General features: G+C 37.9%; 3 protein-coding genes across 5 annotated transcripts in view; 2 read left to right on the forward strand and 1 right to left on the reverse strand.

Moving 5' to 3' along the window:
- Window positions 1-6974, reverse strand: part of LOC134825966 (attractin-like protein 1) — a 31188-nt gene extending 24214 nt beyond the window's left edge. For both annotated transcript variants that reach the window (XM_063838182.1, XM_063838181.1), the window contains exons 1-11: window positions 6791-6974; window positions 6501-6605; window positions 6240-6350; window positions 5939-6070; window positions 5580-5803; window positions 5164-5354; window positions 3838-3974; window positions 3392-3568; window positions 2999-3084; window positions 2287-2407; window positions 63-217 (exon numbers count right to left, since the gene is read on the reverse strand). In XM_063838182.1, coding sequence (XP_063694252.1) covers window positions 63-217; window positions 2287-2407; window positions 2999-3084; window positions 3392-3568; window positions 3838-3974; window positions 5164-5354; window positions 5580-5803; window positions 5939-6070; window positions 6240-6350; window positions 6501-6605; window positions 6791-6963 — 1612 coding nt within the window. In that variant the 5' untranslated portion in view covers window positions 6964-6974. The remainder of the gene's footprint in view (window positions 1-62; window positions 218-2286; window positions 2408-2998; window positions 3085-3391; window positions 3569-3837; window positions 3975-5163; window positions 5355-5579; window positions 5804-5938; window positions 6071-6239; window positions 6351-6500; window positions 6606-6790) is intronic.
- The window catches only part of LOC134825967 (lambda-crystallin-like), a 99804-nt gene that overhangs the window by 20378 nt on the left and 59993 nt on the right, over window positions 1-19433 (forward strand). The window lies entirely within an intron of this gene.
- The window catches only part of LOC134825974 (dynein light chain roadblock-type 2-like), an 88319-nt gene that overhangs the window by 7475 nt on the left and 61411 nt on the right, over window positions 1-19433 (forward strand). The gene's annotated exons all lie outside the window — the stretch shown is intronic.

Below are 19433 nucleotides of genomic sequence, written 5' to 3' on the forward strand. Positions count from 1 at the left end.
AGAAGAGCTAGTACATTACTGGAATAGTTTCTAACACCACACCGCCTCTGACCGGTTCTTACCTAAGTTCAGGATATAAGGAGCAGTGTTGTAACACTGTGTTGAACCCTTGCTGAGATGAGCTCCTCCAAGTACAACTAGGTTCCTACCCACCATCCCAACTGCGGCTAAGTACACTAGCGGTATTGTGTTTCTGTCTGCTTTGTACAGGTTGCTCCTGAAATTAAGGAGATTACAAGTTACTCCTGAAATAAAGGAGATAACAGGTTACTCCTGAAATAAAGGAGATAACAGGTTACTCCTGAAATAAAGGAGATAACAGGTTACTCCTGAAAAAAGGAGATTACAAGTTACTCCTGAAATAAAGGAGATTACAGGTTACTCCTGAAAAAAGGAGATTACAGGTTACTCCTGAAAAAAGGAGATTATAAGTTACTCCTGGAATAAAGGAGATTACAGGTTACTCCTGAAAAAAGGAGATTACACGTTACTCCTGAAGAGAAGAGAGTACCCTCTCTGAATTCGCCAGGAGGGACTATTCAATCTAATTTAATAAATTCTACTCAGCATTTGAGAGTTCAACGATACATTTCATTCAAAAAAGACAAAAGTAAGTTTGGTGCCATGTTAACGTAAAATATTTTTGCTCTGAAAAGAAACTACAGCATGCTATCCTAGCTCCAGACACAAAGACCAATAAAACACATGGAAATTGGAAACAAGTCATGTGACTCAAGTATGGGGCATAGTTGGAGAAATATTTTCAGCTCACCATCGAACATGTCGAACAATTTTAAAGCGCGAGGTATTCCGTCTTCCCATAACGATTTACATAGTTAAAAAAGGCGAACCACGTAAAACAGTCTTGAAGCTTAAGTCTTGACAACATTTTCAGTAGGTAAATCATTAGTCACCCAAATAAAATTGCAAATAAAAATTATCATTCCAGAAAATTGTAAATTTAAAAACAATAGGGGGGTAGCCAAGGGGAATTTTGGCGGAAAAAAAATCCATTAAGGCATTTCCCAGAATTCGCCAAAATTCCCCTTGGCTTCCCCCACAATATAAGTAAATTAAGATGCTCAAGACCATCGGGTACAGACTCTCGGTACAGACTCTCACGAATCACAGGGGTCTCCCAAATAAAGTTCTATCCAAGTTAAAAGAAGCTTTTAGTATTAATAATTAAACATTTCTGCAGAGCAGAATAACTTCTGAATGTCAGTATGTAATTTTTATTATTTGAATTAACGTTAATGCTATTAATATACACATATGAAGTAAATCCTAATTATAATATACATGCTCCCAGACCACAATCAATGAACATGCTGATGAGAAATTACACACTGTGTACACGTGCACTAAAAATAATGATCCATTCAAACAAATTAGCGTACGTGTTGTAGAGGGCGAAGGACGCAGTAATTATTATAATAATATGGTAGTTAGATGCACTATGATTAGCCCGATACTAATGGCCGTTTTTCTTGTATATACAATATTGCTATTGTGTAATGGCATACTAAAGCCCTGATCCAAACGATGAGTATCTTACTATATATAAAGCGAGACGATATATGTTTATCCGTGCCATTTTACTGACACCACGGCATCAACTTTAACGCTACTTTCCGCGAAAACCGTAAAAGATATACAACTGAAACTTTTTTGACTGGGCCAAATGCTTTAATGGCCTCCAAATCAGCATGAAAAAATAAAAAATTGGCCAAGAAATAGAAGTTTTAGAGCCCCAAATTTGGACCCCCAAGTGGTGTCAAAAACGCGAATTAAATAGATAATAATTATTTTAGTCTCTTGAGTCTTGACCCTATTTTAGGGTTATACGGGTTCCTGCTAGTTATAATAATCCAAGAGAGCGCCCTATAGTTTGTAATTATGTAGTAGACTGGGCGGTGGTAGACTAAATTATACAACAACAGAGACCGGTTTATATAAGATCCTGATAGTGGAATGTGAATATTTTACCACCACCTGCCCTAACAAATAGAGTTGCATCCCGTGCTATTATTAAACAGGTGGGTAAAAGTGTTCCTTCATATCAGTATAAGTAATAATAATAACATGATCAACACGATATCTACACGGTTGTCTAAACATGGTTTATCAAAACAGTTTTGGTTTCCACTTAGTCTGGATCTGTGGTGTCAAAGAAAAAGTACTTCAGCGCTTTGAGCTGAGCCTCAAATACTTGGTGGAATAATATATTACTCGAGAACAAATTATATAGAAAATTTGAAAATAAATGGCTGCCTCCCAACTCACCAGTGTTTCATATAAAAGTCGTACTCTACAAAAGTAGATTCCTTAATAGTTTCCAGCTCGCTCTGTATCCAGTACTGTTCGTTTTCTCCCATTATACGTGTCGTGTTTAAACCTCCGAATACTGCGAGATATAGGATATAATGGAGTTCCTAAAATAGAATCCCTAGAATTTACAAGTAAACATTATATGGTTCATATCAGGGTTATTCTTCAGAATCTAAACACGAGATCCAGTGGAAGAGGCTGAATTGTTCTGGCTAAACTTGTGTGTCAACCAGTGGAAGAGGCTGATTTATTCTGGCTAAACTTGTGTGTCGAATGGTTTATGTGTTGCAACTGCAATACGTGAAAGTGTGGTGCCTGATATTTCGATTTTCGCTCTGGAATAAGGGCAAAACATATAATAGCAGGGTGGAGCAAGAAGTTGTGCATTAAATTTAATACCTCACTCAAATAATGTAGGTGTAAATTTAGGCCGGCCCATGCCAATATGTAACCTCACAACATTTTCTTTTGTCCAGCTCAAAGTATTAAATTAAGCCCTAAAAGGCTCGCAGAGTCCTGATCCCCTTGATAAAAAGTTTAAAGTTTCCACAATTTTCGAGAGCATGATCACTGATCATGCGCATATGAAAAGAAAACGTACCAGTATATAACTTACCAGTAACTTATTAGTAACTATATCCGTACATATACTATTATAATAACTTACCAGTTATCTTGTCAGTAATAGGATTCAGCACACACGACGGAGCGTATCGTCCGTGGTAGATCCGGCCATCTTCAAACTTAAGGAACCTGTCAGTAAACACAGTAAATACTCAGACAGCTCGCTAGTAACTACACGATACTCCTATTCAGAACAGACAGCAAACTCCTGTCTGCTCTACATTATAATAATATGTACACATTACACAATTGCAATTGTTTAAAAGTCCGACTAATCACAATTTTTCAAACACATCACAGTTTCCAAATCTGGCTATTACAACACCATACTTTTAAAAACGTTCGAGATTTAAACGTTGAAGAGAGCACACTAACAATGTGAATTGTGAACAGTAACAACAACCCACTGATTCAAGCCAGTGTAAAGGGAAATAACCTGCTATCAGCGTCGTAGAAATGTCTAGTCATCTTACGGTGGCCTATAACTTTCCACACATTGGTTTCCACATCATAGGTTTGTATGTTTATAATGGCCACCCCCTTGGAGTCTATACCGCCTATATAGTAGATAGTACTGTTGACCAGCACAGCACAGTGTCCCATAGAGCTTGTCCTGTAGAAGTAACCAATTCAGTGAAAATAAATATACCCTCATTTTAAGTTTACGTCACCTATTTTTTGAGAGCAAATCGAACGCATGTCATTTATCGCCTAGTTATTTTGATAATTTTTACCGGGTTCAGTGCAATACCATGCTCATTAATCAAGAATATGCCAAAAATATGAGATAATTCTTACTTCTGAATAAAGGTTAAATATTTTAAAGTTGTAAAACAGGTAAATTGATATTCACGGCAGGTATTATTAAAGCTTGAATGTTACCTGGCATAAGCTGGGTACATTTCTCCCAGGGGGTGCTGTGGGTTGAGTTGGTGCCACTGAGATGAAGTGATGTCATACTTCCACAACTCGTCTGTAATCTGGTAGTTCATCTGTCCTCCAAACATTATCAGGTAGTTCTGGGGTACGAGCATTTGTGTTAAATAATTATGTTATAATTACTGTTCTTACGAATAAATAATGAACTTTATAAGAAACTTGGTCTCACCGCTCACGAAAGATTTGTCAAATCTCAATAAGTTAATGATTGACAGGATTGTCGATAATAATTGGCCGAATGACACCAAACCCACGTGAACACTAAATGTGCTCTTATCACGTGACACGTCAATGTGTCACGTGATCTTCTGACGTGGTCACCTCGCTTCAAAGAAAACACGGACACGGACTAAAAAAGGTGACGTCTTATCAACTGCAAGTCCACTAAAAGGACATAAGTTGCACTAATTATACACTAATTAGACACTAATTAGACACTTCTACAGGTTGTCCAGATAAGGGGAGCTGCTCTGACGTGGTCTAATCAAGGCCCCACATTTAGAGCGTAAAGAAATTAAAACTAAAAGATTAAGAATTTGACCATACATTAGAAAAGACTAAAAAAGGCCTGTCTTCGACTACGTTGGGTAACGTGGGTAACGCGAACGTGTTCTTGATAATTTATAATGGACACAGTTGTCTAGCAAGTAGTTACATTCATTTCCATTTCTATGCTGTGACCTGTATCTAATATTTAGGATTGGAAACAGCATACATTAATGAACTGATACTCAACGAGGGATTTTGTCCAATAACTCGCTGTACTACGACATTTTCGTCAGAAGGAACTGGTACACAGTTGTTCCTTTACAACCTTACCATGTTAATTATTCAAAATTGTTTTGCCTTATATGGAGGTTAATGATATGGGGTAATTGAAACTTCAGTGGAAAGTTTACATTAAAAGAGAATAAAATATGAAGTTTTTCACCGAGTGGATTTGTAAAACTCATGCGAATGATCTTACCCATATAATATGAATATCCTCTTTCCTCAATAAACTTTATCCCAAAAAGTAGCGAAATCTTGGGAAAATTGGGAGATTAGGTTTGGCCACGATACAGTCACTATACGCCATACGGCATATAAACGGTGACCGTATCGTGGCCAAACATAATCTCCAAATTTCAAAAATTTAATTAATATCGGAAGAGAAAGCCAATAAGAACGTGTAATCAGCTTAAAAAGGAGGTCTACAAATGTACAGCATCCCTTGCAAGTTAGTCCCTTATCCCCGGTATATATTTAAAAACCTTAAACTAAATGTACCTTGTAAGCAGTGAGAGTGTGACCGTCCCTATCTATTGGTCCACTGTCTGTCCCTTTAGACCACGTGTTAGTTAACAGATCATACTTTGCCATCTTTACTTTAGTTCCATCCAGGTGGTACCCTCCGAACACCCAGTAGGTATGATCCACTAGAGCTCCACCGAAGCTAGCGCGTCCACCCGGCGATGAGGCTGCAAGTATGAGTCAGCAGATAGTTGACATGGTTCATGGATAAAAAGAACACGACACATTGTGGTTGCAGCTTTTTTCCTGGCATATGTCATAAAATGCCATCATATATTATTTGTCGACATAATATTGATATCAAATTTCTTAATAACATTATAACATGACAGCCACAGTTCCAAAAAACGGCAGATACTGTCGTTAACACAACACTTGATTATTATACTCACTGCTAGCTGCTCGGTAACTCCACCAATTGACAAGGGTATCAATCTCACAGTTATCTCCAGTAAAACCGTCAGGACACTCACAACCCCCAACTTTACACTGACCACCATTCTCACATTTACAGGTTGCTGTGTTACACAGATCACCTTGCCAACCAGCATTACAGACACACACCCCACCAGTGCACTGACCTTGACCACTGCAGTCGTTGGGACAACCGTCAACTCTGCAAATAGTTATAATTAGGAACTTATGACATCGGGACTATTGTTAGAAACTCCAGACATAAACTCCAGACATAAACTATTCAGACATACTAGAAGGAAACATAATTAACTAACATAATTAACGTATTCCAAACCTATATGAGATACTGAAACCATCATGGTTAACAAACTCGTCAGGTCTGAAAACTAAGTAGATGGAATTGGATGTGGAAACCATTTCTCGGTCCTGCTTTAGTAGTTGTATGTCATCGTCTATTAGCAGTCCCCTGATGTGGTAGTGGAGATTAAGTGCCTTAAATTTTGATTGCATTAGGAAGAAAACGTTGTAACAATGCGATATTTGCAAGGCCAGGATACTCAATTTGTAGAAAATTTGTGAAAATACTAAAATTTCAAACCCAATTCATTGACAAGTAAAGAAAAATAGTTTCATACCCATAAACACCAATGGTACGATCAAAGGGAGAGAGACCATCATGAAAATGAAGGAAATCCCAGCAACACTCTGTCATGAATTCATTCACATACAGTCTGATTGTTGTGCCCCTGAAAATTTACTAGATTAACATATTGATTCAAGTAAAACGTTCCAAGAAAATGGATACAAAGCAGAAAAGTCAAAGAATTTAAAATGAAAATTATGTGCATTACACATCTTTATTTAAAACTTAAAATCAAATGAAATGCATAGCTTACACTGGAGATTCTATAAGTACTGAACATTGGGAGAGATTTGAGTATCCTTTCTTAGAAACACCATCCCACTCATTACTAAGGATGACGCCCTCATTATCAGTTATCCTAAAAAGTAGTTGAATAATTATTAATTTAACTTTAAACCATAGAAAAATAATCCCTGGTTTATTGAGCCTCTACGTTATAGGGGATATCAAACGATTGTTGATGATCAAAAAGATTGTGCATCTAAAACAATAAACTTTCAAATGTATCTCTGGGATCTCAGTAAACTGTAAATTAAGAACTACCTTTTTCTCAACTGGCATATGGCACATGATATTTCATAAGACCCAGTGCTATTGGTACATGCACATTTATCAAGAATGCAAGGTCCAGTGCATGATCTGCAGACTTCAGAGACTACAACTTGAAAGTAAAGTATAAAATATATCCCTGCCGCGCACAACTTCCATATTCTCATGACCTACATCTGAGAAGTAATGAAGATTAGAACTGAATCAATAAAATCAAATCAAAATACTAAAAGAAGAATCACTTTACAAATCTTCTAAGAACAAAACCAAAAAATAATCGTTACGTTAATTGCTAGTAGATAAGGATGTCTGATGAAGTGTGCTGTCATTTTAATCTCCTACTTCGTAACTTGGCTATCATACAAAGAAACATTACTGCCCTTGTCCTTCCATGTGATACCTAGCACCATAATGCATATGCAATATTCTAGTATATGTCCAGTCCAAACCATTTTTTGTTTCAAGCCTTTGTCAGTGTACAAGTTTTGGATCCTTTATAGAGCAGAACTAATTAATTAATTGTTCATTATCGCAAAACCTATCATTTGGGCTAGATAAAGGAAGATACTGGAACAGTGGTGTAACGAAGGGCCCGCCAACCCCGCTGTACGAGGGGTGCCGTCTTAGGGGGGGGGGGGGGGGGGGGGCATCAAATCGTCGTTTGAATGTGGGACAATTTTGAAAAACCAACTGAGGTACTAGAAAAACTGCAAGTTTTGCTCTAGAAACACGCTTTTTTGAATATTTTATCCTCTAAAATCACCTAATTTGTTCAATTTTAGGGAGGGGCGCCAAAAGGCGGAGGTGCCAAAAGGCAGGGGGCGCCAACAGGGGCGCCTTTTCTCGGGGGGGGGGGGGGGGGGGGGGGGGGGGAGCGCCAACAGGCAACGTTATGCCACTGTACTGGAATCATATCACACATATCCACAATCTTACATCAAACGCCTGATCGACGACAAAGTCACCAGACTAAATCAGGAAACCTGGTTAACTGATGAACCCAGTCACACCAAATAGGGGAAGGAAGAAAAATTCAAACAATATACACATAATTAAATATAACAATGACCCTATATAAAAATTCAATATAAAAATTCAATAAAAATCTTAGAAAATTTCATAAAAACCCTTTGTAGTAGGATACAAAAGTGATAATTACTTTATTGAGTACACAATAGTTGTAATTCTGAAATAATTTAAGTTACACAATTCTAATTATTTACAAGTGTGTAGGGATAATTTAGAAATGTTATATAATGCTAGTTTTAGAAAAATAGATAAATCGAGTTTGTATGGTTCAATCTTATTTTAAGGTCCTATAGCATTATGCACTTGCCAGTATTTGAGTGGAAATCTGGGCTCTTATAGTAGGCTGTATAATTTTCGTTCACAGAGAGAATTGAATGGATTGCTCTTGCTGTAGCAGTGAGTGTGGTAGGATCTAGAGTTTTGTTGGAGAGCAAACCGACTAGGTCAGTAATGTTTAGGGGATGGAAATTGAATTTTTCCCTAACTGAGGAGTAGAGCAAACAGTCAATCAATACGTGACTTTCGTCCTCAATAGGCTTGAGCCCTTTGCTGAAAAAGCAGTAGGTGCACCAACGTTCTTCTCTTGGTACAAGGGGGGTTTCGTATCTGCCCCTTTCGATGTAGAGGTTGTGGCAGCTGATACGAAACCTTGTCAGACTTTTTCGAACATCCGGTATATTGATAATTCGTAGGTATGCCTCTGGTTCGAAATCATGTTTAATTAAGTTATAGAATTCTAGTTTTGGCGAGGAGGCCTTGGCAGCTTTCCAGGTATTCACGAATTCTTCCCTCATGTTATGACTGATTTGGGTGGAGAGCTTAGATTTTGAGGAAGATGAGGGGGTGAAGTTGTATTTGGTGAGAAGCTTTGAGATGTTGGTATACCAAGGAAGTCCCAACATGATTTGTTCGTGAAATGCAGCACAGAGTAGTTCGTTTTCAGTGTTTTCAAGGCGACTATAGTAATCTATTGCAAGTTTGCAGGCTTCAAAGAATAGAGTAGTAGTACAGTGGCGTGACGAAGGGCCCTGCTGACCCCGCTGTGCAGGGGGGCGCCGTCTTAGGGGGGCGCCAAATCGTCGTTTGAATGTGGGACAATTTCGAAAACTTAACTAAAGTACTAGCAAAACTGCGCGTTTTGCTCTAGATACACACTTTTTTAGAGATTTTACCGGCGTATCCTCTAAAATCACCTAATTTGTTCAATTTTAGGGAGGGGCACCAAAAGGGGAGGGGGCGCCAACAGGGGGGCGCCTTTTCGGCAGGGGGGCGCCAACAGGCAACGTTACGCCACTGTAGTAGTAGTAAAAGTAGCCAATTCAAATTGTTGGCCCTAAATTAATATCTAAATTTGATATTTTAACTATACTACCACTTTTTATCCCTCTTTCTCCAACAAATTGACACAAACACATCAACATCATCAAAAATCTTATCACTACACTCGGCAACAACAGACAAAATTACAGAACTGCAGTGCACCTCATCACGGGATATTGTGGCTTAAACAAACACCTCCACACCATTCGCAAATCAAGCACCAGTGCTTGTCCTATGTGCATCGACGGAGAGGAAACTGTCTCACACTTTTTAGGACAGTGTTCGGCTATTGCCCAAATAAGAAGTCAATATTTCCAGGACTATTACCTCTTCTTCTGTATCTTTGGTTAAATTACGCTGTAAAAGTATCATCCTGGGATCCCAATCCATCAACAATAATAACACCTGGACTTACCACAACTTTCACATCGCCCCTCACTCAGTCACAGACCAAACCATTTCATCACTCACTCACCAAATTGCCGACCCAATATCTATTGAAGTGGCGAAAATTTTCTAGACAAATGATATTTCGATATTATTGCTGCAGCAGATACAAATATCAACATTATTATATTCCCAAACGTTTGAACCTTTAAATTAACTAGGAAAGTCAATCCTCAACTTGACTTTTACTGCTTTAAACAGATATGATGATATTAAGTGAAACAAATTTTAGTGAAACAAATTTAAAATTTTATCCTTTATTTTACAATCATAATATAATAATATTTATAAGCCTCCGTTTTGAAAGTTTTAAATTTTAATATATTCACATTTCTATTTAAAATTCAATTTAATGTATAAGTCAATAACTGGCCGCCAAAGCCGCGCATTCTTAAAAACATGATTAAATTGTTTATGATTATACGACAAATAGAAATAAATTTAAAATTATCCGTGGTTTTTTTAAAAATAAATTATAATCTTACCTAAATCCAAAGCCAGCTTTGTAAAATTTACTTTTAGATCAAAATATATCGTCAATTCTAAATATTTACAATGCAACATTTCATTAATTTACATACAAGCGTACTCCAGCCCCTGCACGCATCCGTTCTTATGCGGCGCGGCTCAAGCCGCGCACGCACGTATTATTTTATACTTTTTGCTTTCTAATAAATATCGTGTCAATGTGTACGTCTAAATGTTCATGCTTTGTGTAAACCGAATCCAATTGAGATTAGTGACAAGGATAAGGACCCAAGTGCCTGTACGGCTTTTTCGGACCCCTGTGGACCACTACTCTTGAAGTCGCTCTACAACTATTGAACATTTATAACTGTTATATAATATATAACGACATTTGACAATTATTATCATTAATCTATAATCTAGCTGTCTTGCTGAGGGGGAGGAGTAAACGCTTCACAAACTAAAGTGCTTACAACATACAAAATTTAAAACCATCAACACGGTTATAGTTCATATCAAGGGCCAATTTGGTATACCTCTATTTCGTTGTAATATCTAGTATATCTTCACATCTTATATTAATACTATAATGAAATACAATAGGATACATGTTTCGAGAAAGAAAGGTTGGTCCGATTATTAACAAAAGTAAACAAAAGTCCATCAGGGACTCCACGGAGTCGAAAAAGGTACACGGCTGCTGTCTGGTGCTGCTAGGCATTTATTGATCACGATGTTTTATTGTATTGGTTTTTGATGATTCTATTGTTCGTGACTAATCAAGTTCTAAGTGGGGGTATAAAGTGCTGCTTAAGATACTTCGTCATCTCATTTCCAGTATAATGAATAAGATAGTAAACAATATAGTTTCAGTAGTTGACCCATACAGTTAGGTCCGTCATAACTCACAATTGTTTAGTCATCTGTCAATTGTCAAAGTCGTTGTGTGTTTAGTCGCTGAGTTAGCAGTAAGATAAGTTGTTACGCGCGCGCGCGTTTAATCCCGTCGACGTGAAATGTGACAATGAAAACGCTACAGAATTATTGTTTTCGCGCGTTACGTAGAATTTACTAGTGTGTAATACTGGTTAACACTGGGTGTACACTGAGTGTAAGTCGCTAAGTTTCATATACGAGCCGAATATTTCTAATTTTGAGTGTATCGTGAGCATGTTTTACAGTGCAATTGTTCGGTACTAGTGTGTTTGTGTGTATATATAAATATATCATCTGTGGAGTATGGTGTGTGGACTGTGGTAAATAATGTGTTTAGTTGGAGTGCAGTGGTTGCATGTATGAGGAAAGATAAGTGGTTATTTTAGTAACTCATATTAATCAAAACTTGAGCTTATTCGTGGCAAAATTAAGCTCACACCAATCAAGTGTATCATGCTTGAATTGCAATTCTTGTAAAGCAATTTTCAATGTATTCTTAAACCCGTTTGTCGGAGTATTAAAACTTATCTTACTTGATGTTTGTCGACAGCTGTTCCACATGTAGGATGATTGGTAGATGAATTGTGAGGATGGTTGTGATGTGATGAAATGATCCTCTCGTCGTGGTGACCTGTTAAATGATGAGTACAGTGATAATGGTTCCTCTAACTTATTAATTTTGAATAGTTCTAAGAGACAAGTGTACTTATACAGGTTGTGAACAGTTAACAATTTCTGATTCTTAAACAAGGGCTTAGAGTGTTCTTTTTTGTAAAAGTCCACACCTAGTCTTTGCTCACCAAATGGTCGTGTCCGGGCACAAGTTCTAAATTTTTCTAAGTAAGCTTCTTTATCCCCAAATAGAATTCTTATACACTTTTTCTGTGTTTTAAAGAGAGGTTCGAGTCGGTTGTTGCTAATACCACCCCATACAGATATTCCAAATCCCAAATGTGATTCGAATAAAGTATGGTATAAATCCTTATAATACTGTTTAGGGACAATGTGTCGTATTCTGCATAACTTACCTACTTCACATTTAAGTTTTGAGTTAAGTGACCGTGTGTGAGTTTTCCAATTAAGTTGATCATCGATAATGACACCTAGAAATTTAGCTTCTTGGACTTTTTTAATGACAACATTGTTCAAAGTTAATATGTTCTCGTCATTTTCTACTTCCTCTTTGGCACGTGACGGTCTAAAGTGGATAAAACAGCATTTCTTAATGTTAATATGTAATAAGTTTAGTTTCATATACTTATAAACAGATGCTAAAACTTCATTTCCCTTTTCGTACAGTCTTCTGACACATGTTTCTTCAATAAATATGTTAGTGTCATCGGCAAATAGTATAAACGTTCCTATAATTGATGAGTTTCGGATGTCATTTATGTAGATGATAAACAGCAGGGGACCTAAACAGGACCCTTGGGGCACTCCGTAGACAACGGGCAGTTTCTCAGAGTCTTCACCTAATACTGAGACATACTGGTATCTATTCGACAGGTAACTTGCAATAAGGTTGTTTGCATTTCCACGGATCCCATAATTTTCTAACTTATGCAGTAACTTTTCATGTGAGATTGTATCAAAAGCTTTGCTAAGATCAATAAATATTCCAAGTACGTGTTGTTTTTTCTTGAGACGTGATTCTATGTGGTTAACTGAGTAATTTAAAGCATAACTAGTTGAATGATTTTTACGGAATCCGTACTGGTTTTCATACAAGGAATTCTGTGAATGAAAGAAGCTATATAATCTGTTGAATATAATTTTTTCAAATATTTTACCAAATACTGCAAGTGTCGACACAGGTCTATAATTTTCAAGGAGTTCCTGGTTATCTTTCTTGTAAATTGGACTAATCCTTCCAATCTTAAGGTCATCAGGGAATATGCCATCTTTCATACATTCATTGTACAGTACAGTAAGTAGAGGAGTGACTATTTTTGAGGACTGTTTTACAACATGAATAGGAATATCACTTGCCTTACCGTTCTTAAGTTCAGATATGATTTTGCTAACCTCGTCTGTTGTGCAGTCATGCATGTAAATGCTGGAGGTGTTTGAGAGCGGTAAATAGTCATAGAAACTAGGTAGATTGTTTATGTTCATTTGACCAAGTTCATTGTAAGCAGTATTTAGGTCAGAGGCCAATGATACGAAATACTTATTGAATTCGTTTGCTATGATCCTCCTGTTCGTTATCTTAACGTTGTCTATGGTGAACAGCGGCTTTATTTCACGCCGCCGTATTCCTCTTATACTATTAATTAGTTCCCAGGTCTTTTTACTATTCCCGCTATTTTCTGCAAATTTACCAGAGAAGTAATCTGTTTTCACTGTTTGACGTGTTTTCTTTAGGACTTTTCTGTATTCTTTGTAGATAAGGTAGCGACTACGTTTTAGTGAGCATTCAGGGCACTGGCAAATCCCGCCCTTGTTATCAGTTTCCCCGAGTTTACATTTTCTATTTCTTATCTCAACCCAATTTTCGTACAGTTTATGCTGATTATTAATTGAGCAAATGAGACCGGGAGTTATCCAAGGGTTAACCTTAACAGTTCTCTTAGAGGTTTTCGGGGTTTCTAGTTTAAACGATTTTTCGATGCAGTTTTTGTAAGTGTCATGGAATTCAGTAAAGTTATGGATTATTTTAGTTTTAAGCTCATCTTCAAGATCCACTAGGAAGCCGTTAACATTTGATTGACAGAAATCGTAATACTGTTTAATAGAAGTTTTTCCAGAGTTGACTTCAACATTCCAGTTAAATATGTTAAAAATAGGCGAGTGGTGAGTTATTCGTTCTTTTAGGGTGCCTGAAGTAATAACATTCTCAATGTCGTTGGTAATTATGTTGTCTATGCAAGATGCTTTACAGCCTGGTTTTTCGTGAGTAGCAATAGATATTAACGGACAAAATCCTTTACTGAACAATATTTCTTCATATTTTTGTACATTTTTGTTATCTTTATCATGAAGATCGATATTAAAGTCTCCAGCTAGATAACTAAACTTCGGCATGTGATCAAGAAGGTTAGAAAGTTCAACTAGAGCTTGGGAAATACAGCCACTTGGTGGACGATACAAAACACCTACATTAACAGGTTGATCTTCGTTACTTAATGATAAGACAAGTATTTCTAGATGTTCTGTGACTTGTGATATATTTTCAATTACTGTAGCATTTAATCTATCGTCAACATAAAGGGCTACTCCAGTGCCCTTTTGTTTGTTAGGTGCTGTGTCCTGATAGTAACTATTATAACCGTCGAGCTGAAATAGGTTGCTTAATTCTTTCCCAGTGTTGGTTTCAGCTAGGCCTATTACGGAGAATTTTGTTTTGTACCTACAGGTTTCAATGGCAAGGTTGTCAAAATTTGATTTATTTCCATCAATATTTTGAAAGAGAATAGATGATTGTTTCTTTACTTGGTTGCAGAGAATATTGGTAAGGTCAGATGCAGTGTATGAGTTACAATTATTTAAAGTATTCGAGATTTTGGTTGTGTATTCGTCTAGGTTGTTGTCGTCGTTGTCGTTGTCAGTGAGTAGTTTAAATGGGTTGTATTTAACCTTGTCTAAATGGATACAACGAGTACAGTAAAACTCATTAGATTGGCTATTTGTATTGGATTTGCGATAGCATTTATGGTGCATTATGCAGTCACAGTGGAAACATTCAACTATTGTTTGGCCGATGACTATGTTCTTAGAACAGACAAGACATACCTCCTTAATGAGGGGAGTCATGTGGTTGGTAGCCATCCACGTGACCCTGACTAGCAGCAGCAGGAACAACAGGACCAGTTTCTCTTCCAGCAGTCACATCCCTGAAGGATCTACTGTCTACCTTTGTGGACCTCCTCTTCCTTTTGTCGATACCACCGTTAATCCTGAGAAGAACAGTGTTACGAATAAATTGACCTAACTTTGCTAGTCCCCTCCAGTTGAGGTGAAGGAAGTCTGGTTTTTGGTGTTTGTTGAGGTCGCGAGAGAGAGAGCGGTCAAGTAGACCATCTCTATCACAGAACTCATCAAATCCATCCACATAACTGACACCAAAATTGGACGGGAGCAGCCTACGTCGAATCAAACTGTTAAAATATATAAGTTTTCTATTTAAGTCAGCACGTTTAGAGGGAATTGCTGGACAAACAAAAACATGTATACACGGATTGACAGATTGTATCTGTGCAATCTTTGAAGCTAATGCGTTATAAATAATTTCAATGTCATGTTGGTTCTTGACGTCTTCGTTTTTGAGGTCGTTGACCCCGCACAATATTACACAGTTTCTATACCCCAACGTGACATAAGGATCTATATTATCAATGACCGGAGCGAAGATGCGTTTGCCAGGTAACCACTTGCCGAATGACTTAGCAGGATCAGTACCAAATTTCAAGCCTCCAGTGTTTAACTTAACTTATTATTATTTTTTTTTACATACTCCTTCTTAGTGTGGTGACTTGGGGTCCATAAATATAACAATACAAGCTGATAAACCAAAAAGAACAACTGGGGTAGGTAGGCAGTGGCGTAACGTTGCCTGTTGGCGCCCCCCTGCCGAAAAAAGCGCCCCCCTGTTGGCGCCCCTCCCCTTTTGGTGCCCCTCCCTAAAATTGAACAAATTAGGTGATTTTAAAGAATACGCCGGTAAAATCTCTAAAAAAGTGTGTATCTAGAGCAAAACGCGCAGTTTTGCTAGTACTTTAGTTAAGTTTTCGAAATTGTCCCACATTCAAACGACGATTTGGCGCCCCCCTAAGACGGCACCCCCCTGCACAGCGGGGTCAGCAGGGCCTTTCGTTACGCCACTGTAGGTAGGTAGCCCTGGTGGGTGCGTAAACTTTACGGTCTGCTCTCTCCAAGATCAGCCTGCTTCTCCATTTTACCGTGAAGCCTAATTTCTAGTTTTTGTAAAATATACAATGCAAGTGCAGGTTTACTAATCTTAATCTAAGTTTAACAACTCAATAGCCCAAGTCACCATACCCGTAGTATATTCCATGGTAATAGAAGAGCTTTAAAGTTTTTCAAATTGTTGCTATAATTGATTTAAATAAAAATGTGTTGTTTTCTTGAAAAAATTTGTTGTTTTCTTGCTCTCCGTACGTCAATGCCATATTCGACAAACAACACATCTCCACTACTGTCAACTTCGCAAACCGCACCAAACGCTCAATTGTGCCAAAGGAGCTGGACCAGACTGGTGTGACATAACGACTACTCACACATCGTCTTAGTTCACCTTTCTCTTCCACACCCAGTTGTCACTTAAGCGTTCATATAATACACGACACATCTTACAACACTTACCATCATCCTACATTACACATTTTGATTCCACCGGCATCGGCCTCCCATAGGATTGCCATACCCCAGCATCCACATGTTATCCTTTCGTGGGCAACCCAAGCCAAGCCTCTCTTTAAGAAACACAGTGGCTGCAAAAGCGCAAATTGCAAACTAAGTATTTTGCGCGTTTTCTCGCGTTTTGACAAGATATATATTATAAGCACTCTTTAAATGCTGTCCATAAATTCCAGAACAATCCTTTTAGTATGATTTTTAATACATCATACAATTTATGGTCTAAATATCATTATCTAGCAATTTTGAAATTTCTAGCTTAACTGTAAATAGAGTTAAGTGCATTTTAAAACAAATAAAAGTCCTCCATTTTGTTTTGATCATAACATATGAAATAAGTAAAACTAAATGGGCATATTTACACGAAATGATCAGAAATTTTCTAAATAACAATACAGTCAAAGTTTTAGGTATAGGCAGGAAAATATTCATAACTAAAACGTTAATCAAAGATATACGAATTATACTTATTTAGGCATCATGTAGCCTCCAGGCTCGACAAACCCCGACAAACCCCAACACACCCCGACAAACCCCGACAAACCCCGACAAACCCCGACAAACCCCGACAGACCCCGACAAACCCCGACATATCCCGACAAACCCCGACAAACCCCGACATATCCCGACGTGTCGAGATATGTCAGGGTATGTCGGATTATGTCAGTTTGCCCAATAATTTCGGTATCAAATTGACGAAAATAATACTCTGGAGCTCTCATAATACAATTTTTTCCGTTCGCACTCTTTTGTAGAAAGACAATAGTGAAAGGTTACGAATGGACGTTTTAGCAGAAAAACGTGGATTTTGGAGAACGAGGTAAGTGGTAGGCTATTCATTATCGGTATGGAATCTTTTATCTAGATAAACAGATAAAGATTTAGGTTTTATCTAGATAAAACCGATAAAACCGATAATTTTTCTGCTGAAGGCCGAAGCCAAAATGTTTTCCAAATTTCGCAAAAACTAATTTGTCGAATTTTATTACTGTTTACCAGTAATCTTGCTAAAGTACCACTTCCTTTCTTTCGAAAATATTAGAGCATCAGTTTTCTTCTCCGGGGAGCAGAAGTGCACCAGTTTTCTTCAAAACAGTAGACCAACAGTTTTCTTCTCCTAAGAACAGTAGTGCACCAGTTTTCTTCAAAACAGTAGACCAACGGTTTTCTTCTCCTGAGAACAGTAGTGCACCAGTTTTCTTCAAAACAGTAGACCAACAGTTTTCTTCTCCTAAGAACAGTAGTGTACCAGTTCTCTTCAAAACAGTAGACCAACAGTTTCCTTCTCCTGAGAACAGTAGTGTACCAGTTCTCTTCAAAACAGTAGACCAAGGGTTTCCTTCTCCTGAGAACAGTAGTGTACTACCAGTTCTCTTCAAAACAGTAGACCCCACCAGTTTTCTTCTCCTGAGAACAGTAACGCAATAGTTCTCTTCAAAACAGTAGACCAAGGGTTTCCTTCTCCTGAGAACAGTAGTGTACTACCAGTTCTTTTCAAAACAGTAGACCCCACCGGTTTTCTTCTCCTGAGAACAGTAACGCAATAGTTCTCTTCAAAACAGTAGACCAGTGACCACCGGTTTTCTTCTCATGAGAACAGTAGTGCACCTGTTTTCTTCAAAACAGTAGACCAAGGTTTTCCTTCTCCTGAGAACAGTAGTGCACCAAATACCAATTCTCCTCGAAACAGTTAAGCATTTAAAGTGATTCAGTGAACCGTTTTCTTATCCTGTTGATAACTTGGAGCAACAGATTCCTTCTCCTGAAAACAATGTTTCACGCCCAGAACACTTACAGAATTAAATTGAGTGCCCTGCCGGTATTTTTTACTTTTGTTAACAGTTACATGCTCGTTCCCGTCTCCAGAATGATTATAAGGTAAAACGCCAGCACCCTCAAGAGAACAATATCAATAACCTTCTCTGGATTTCAGCAGTTCATACAGTTCTACAGTTCCATAGGTATACAAATGTAAATTAACCTCTTAAGCTCACATCTAAGAAAACTACCTCTTCTATCATACTAGAAGACGTTTGGGACTGTTTCTTGGATTACTTGGGAAGGCAAAAACACTAATATTTCTTTACAATTTTACGGTATTGTGGCAGTATTTTCGGTAATATCTAGTGAATTTTTATACCGATAAAAATATGTTTTATCTAGATAAACAGATAACTTATTTTAACGAATTATCGGAGATAATTATCGGTTACGATTATCGGAGTGGATAGCCTAGTAAGTGGCTATAAATATGTCGTCAGTCCTTCCTTCCTTCCGTAAGTTACCATGACAACTAGCGCGCAGTGCAGCGCGCGAGTATTGCTTGCGGAGATTTAATGTATATTATATAGCTAGCATGTCAATGAATGCGCGGCGCGAGTGTATTTTAATGTATGCTATGTTATGTACAGTATTAGGTAATAAGCCCAATTTGTACATGGCATGCGTAGTATAATGTACTCTGTGTATATTATTATTATAAAGTGAGCTGATTAGAGCTTATATTTATAGTTATAGTGAATGGAAATCTAGCGTCCGCCAAAACGAAACAACGGGCGCAATTCTTGTTAAAACTGTGCACTCAGTATAATAATAATCTAATACGCACTATGAAGCTATGAGCACGAGAGAAGAGTACTATACCGGACGGGACTGCAAGATTGTGAGAAAGCAAGAGCGCAGCGCAAGAGACCAAAAGAGCAAGAGTGGGAGACAGTAAGAGCCACAGGATGAAAAGAAAGGAGTGTTGCGTCAGGCTTTGCTTCGCCGCATCGGTTCACTTCCTAACCAATACATACATGCTACATGAAGAGGTCTCCCCCTAGTCGTTGGAGTGGCCTGCATCACACACATCTCTTCTACGGCGTAACATGTTCCTCCATTCCACTCGCTTTAGAGCCAACTGTTTTACTGCATCTCTGCTGATGTTATCGACACCTGTAAATTCAGCCGCATCCTCGAGTACACAGGCCATCCAGCCTTTGCGGGGTCGTCCTCTCAGTCTCTTTCCATAGTTTGGTTTCCAATCCAGTAAGAAATTGGGGAACCGCGTCTCTGGCAT

The sequence above is a fragment of the Bolinopsis microptera genome, chromosome 1, assembly GCF_026151205.1.
Source record: "Bolinopsis microptera isolate Bmic1 chromosome 1, MBARI_Bmic_1.0, whole genome shotgun sequence".
Taxonomy (NCBI): Eukaryota; Metazoa; Ctenophora; class Tentaculata; order Lobata; family Bolinopsidae; genus Bolinopsis; species Bolinopsis microptera.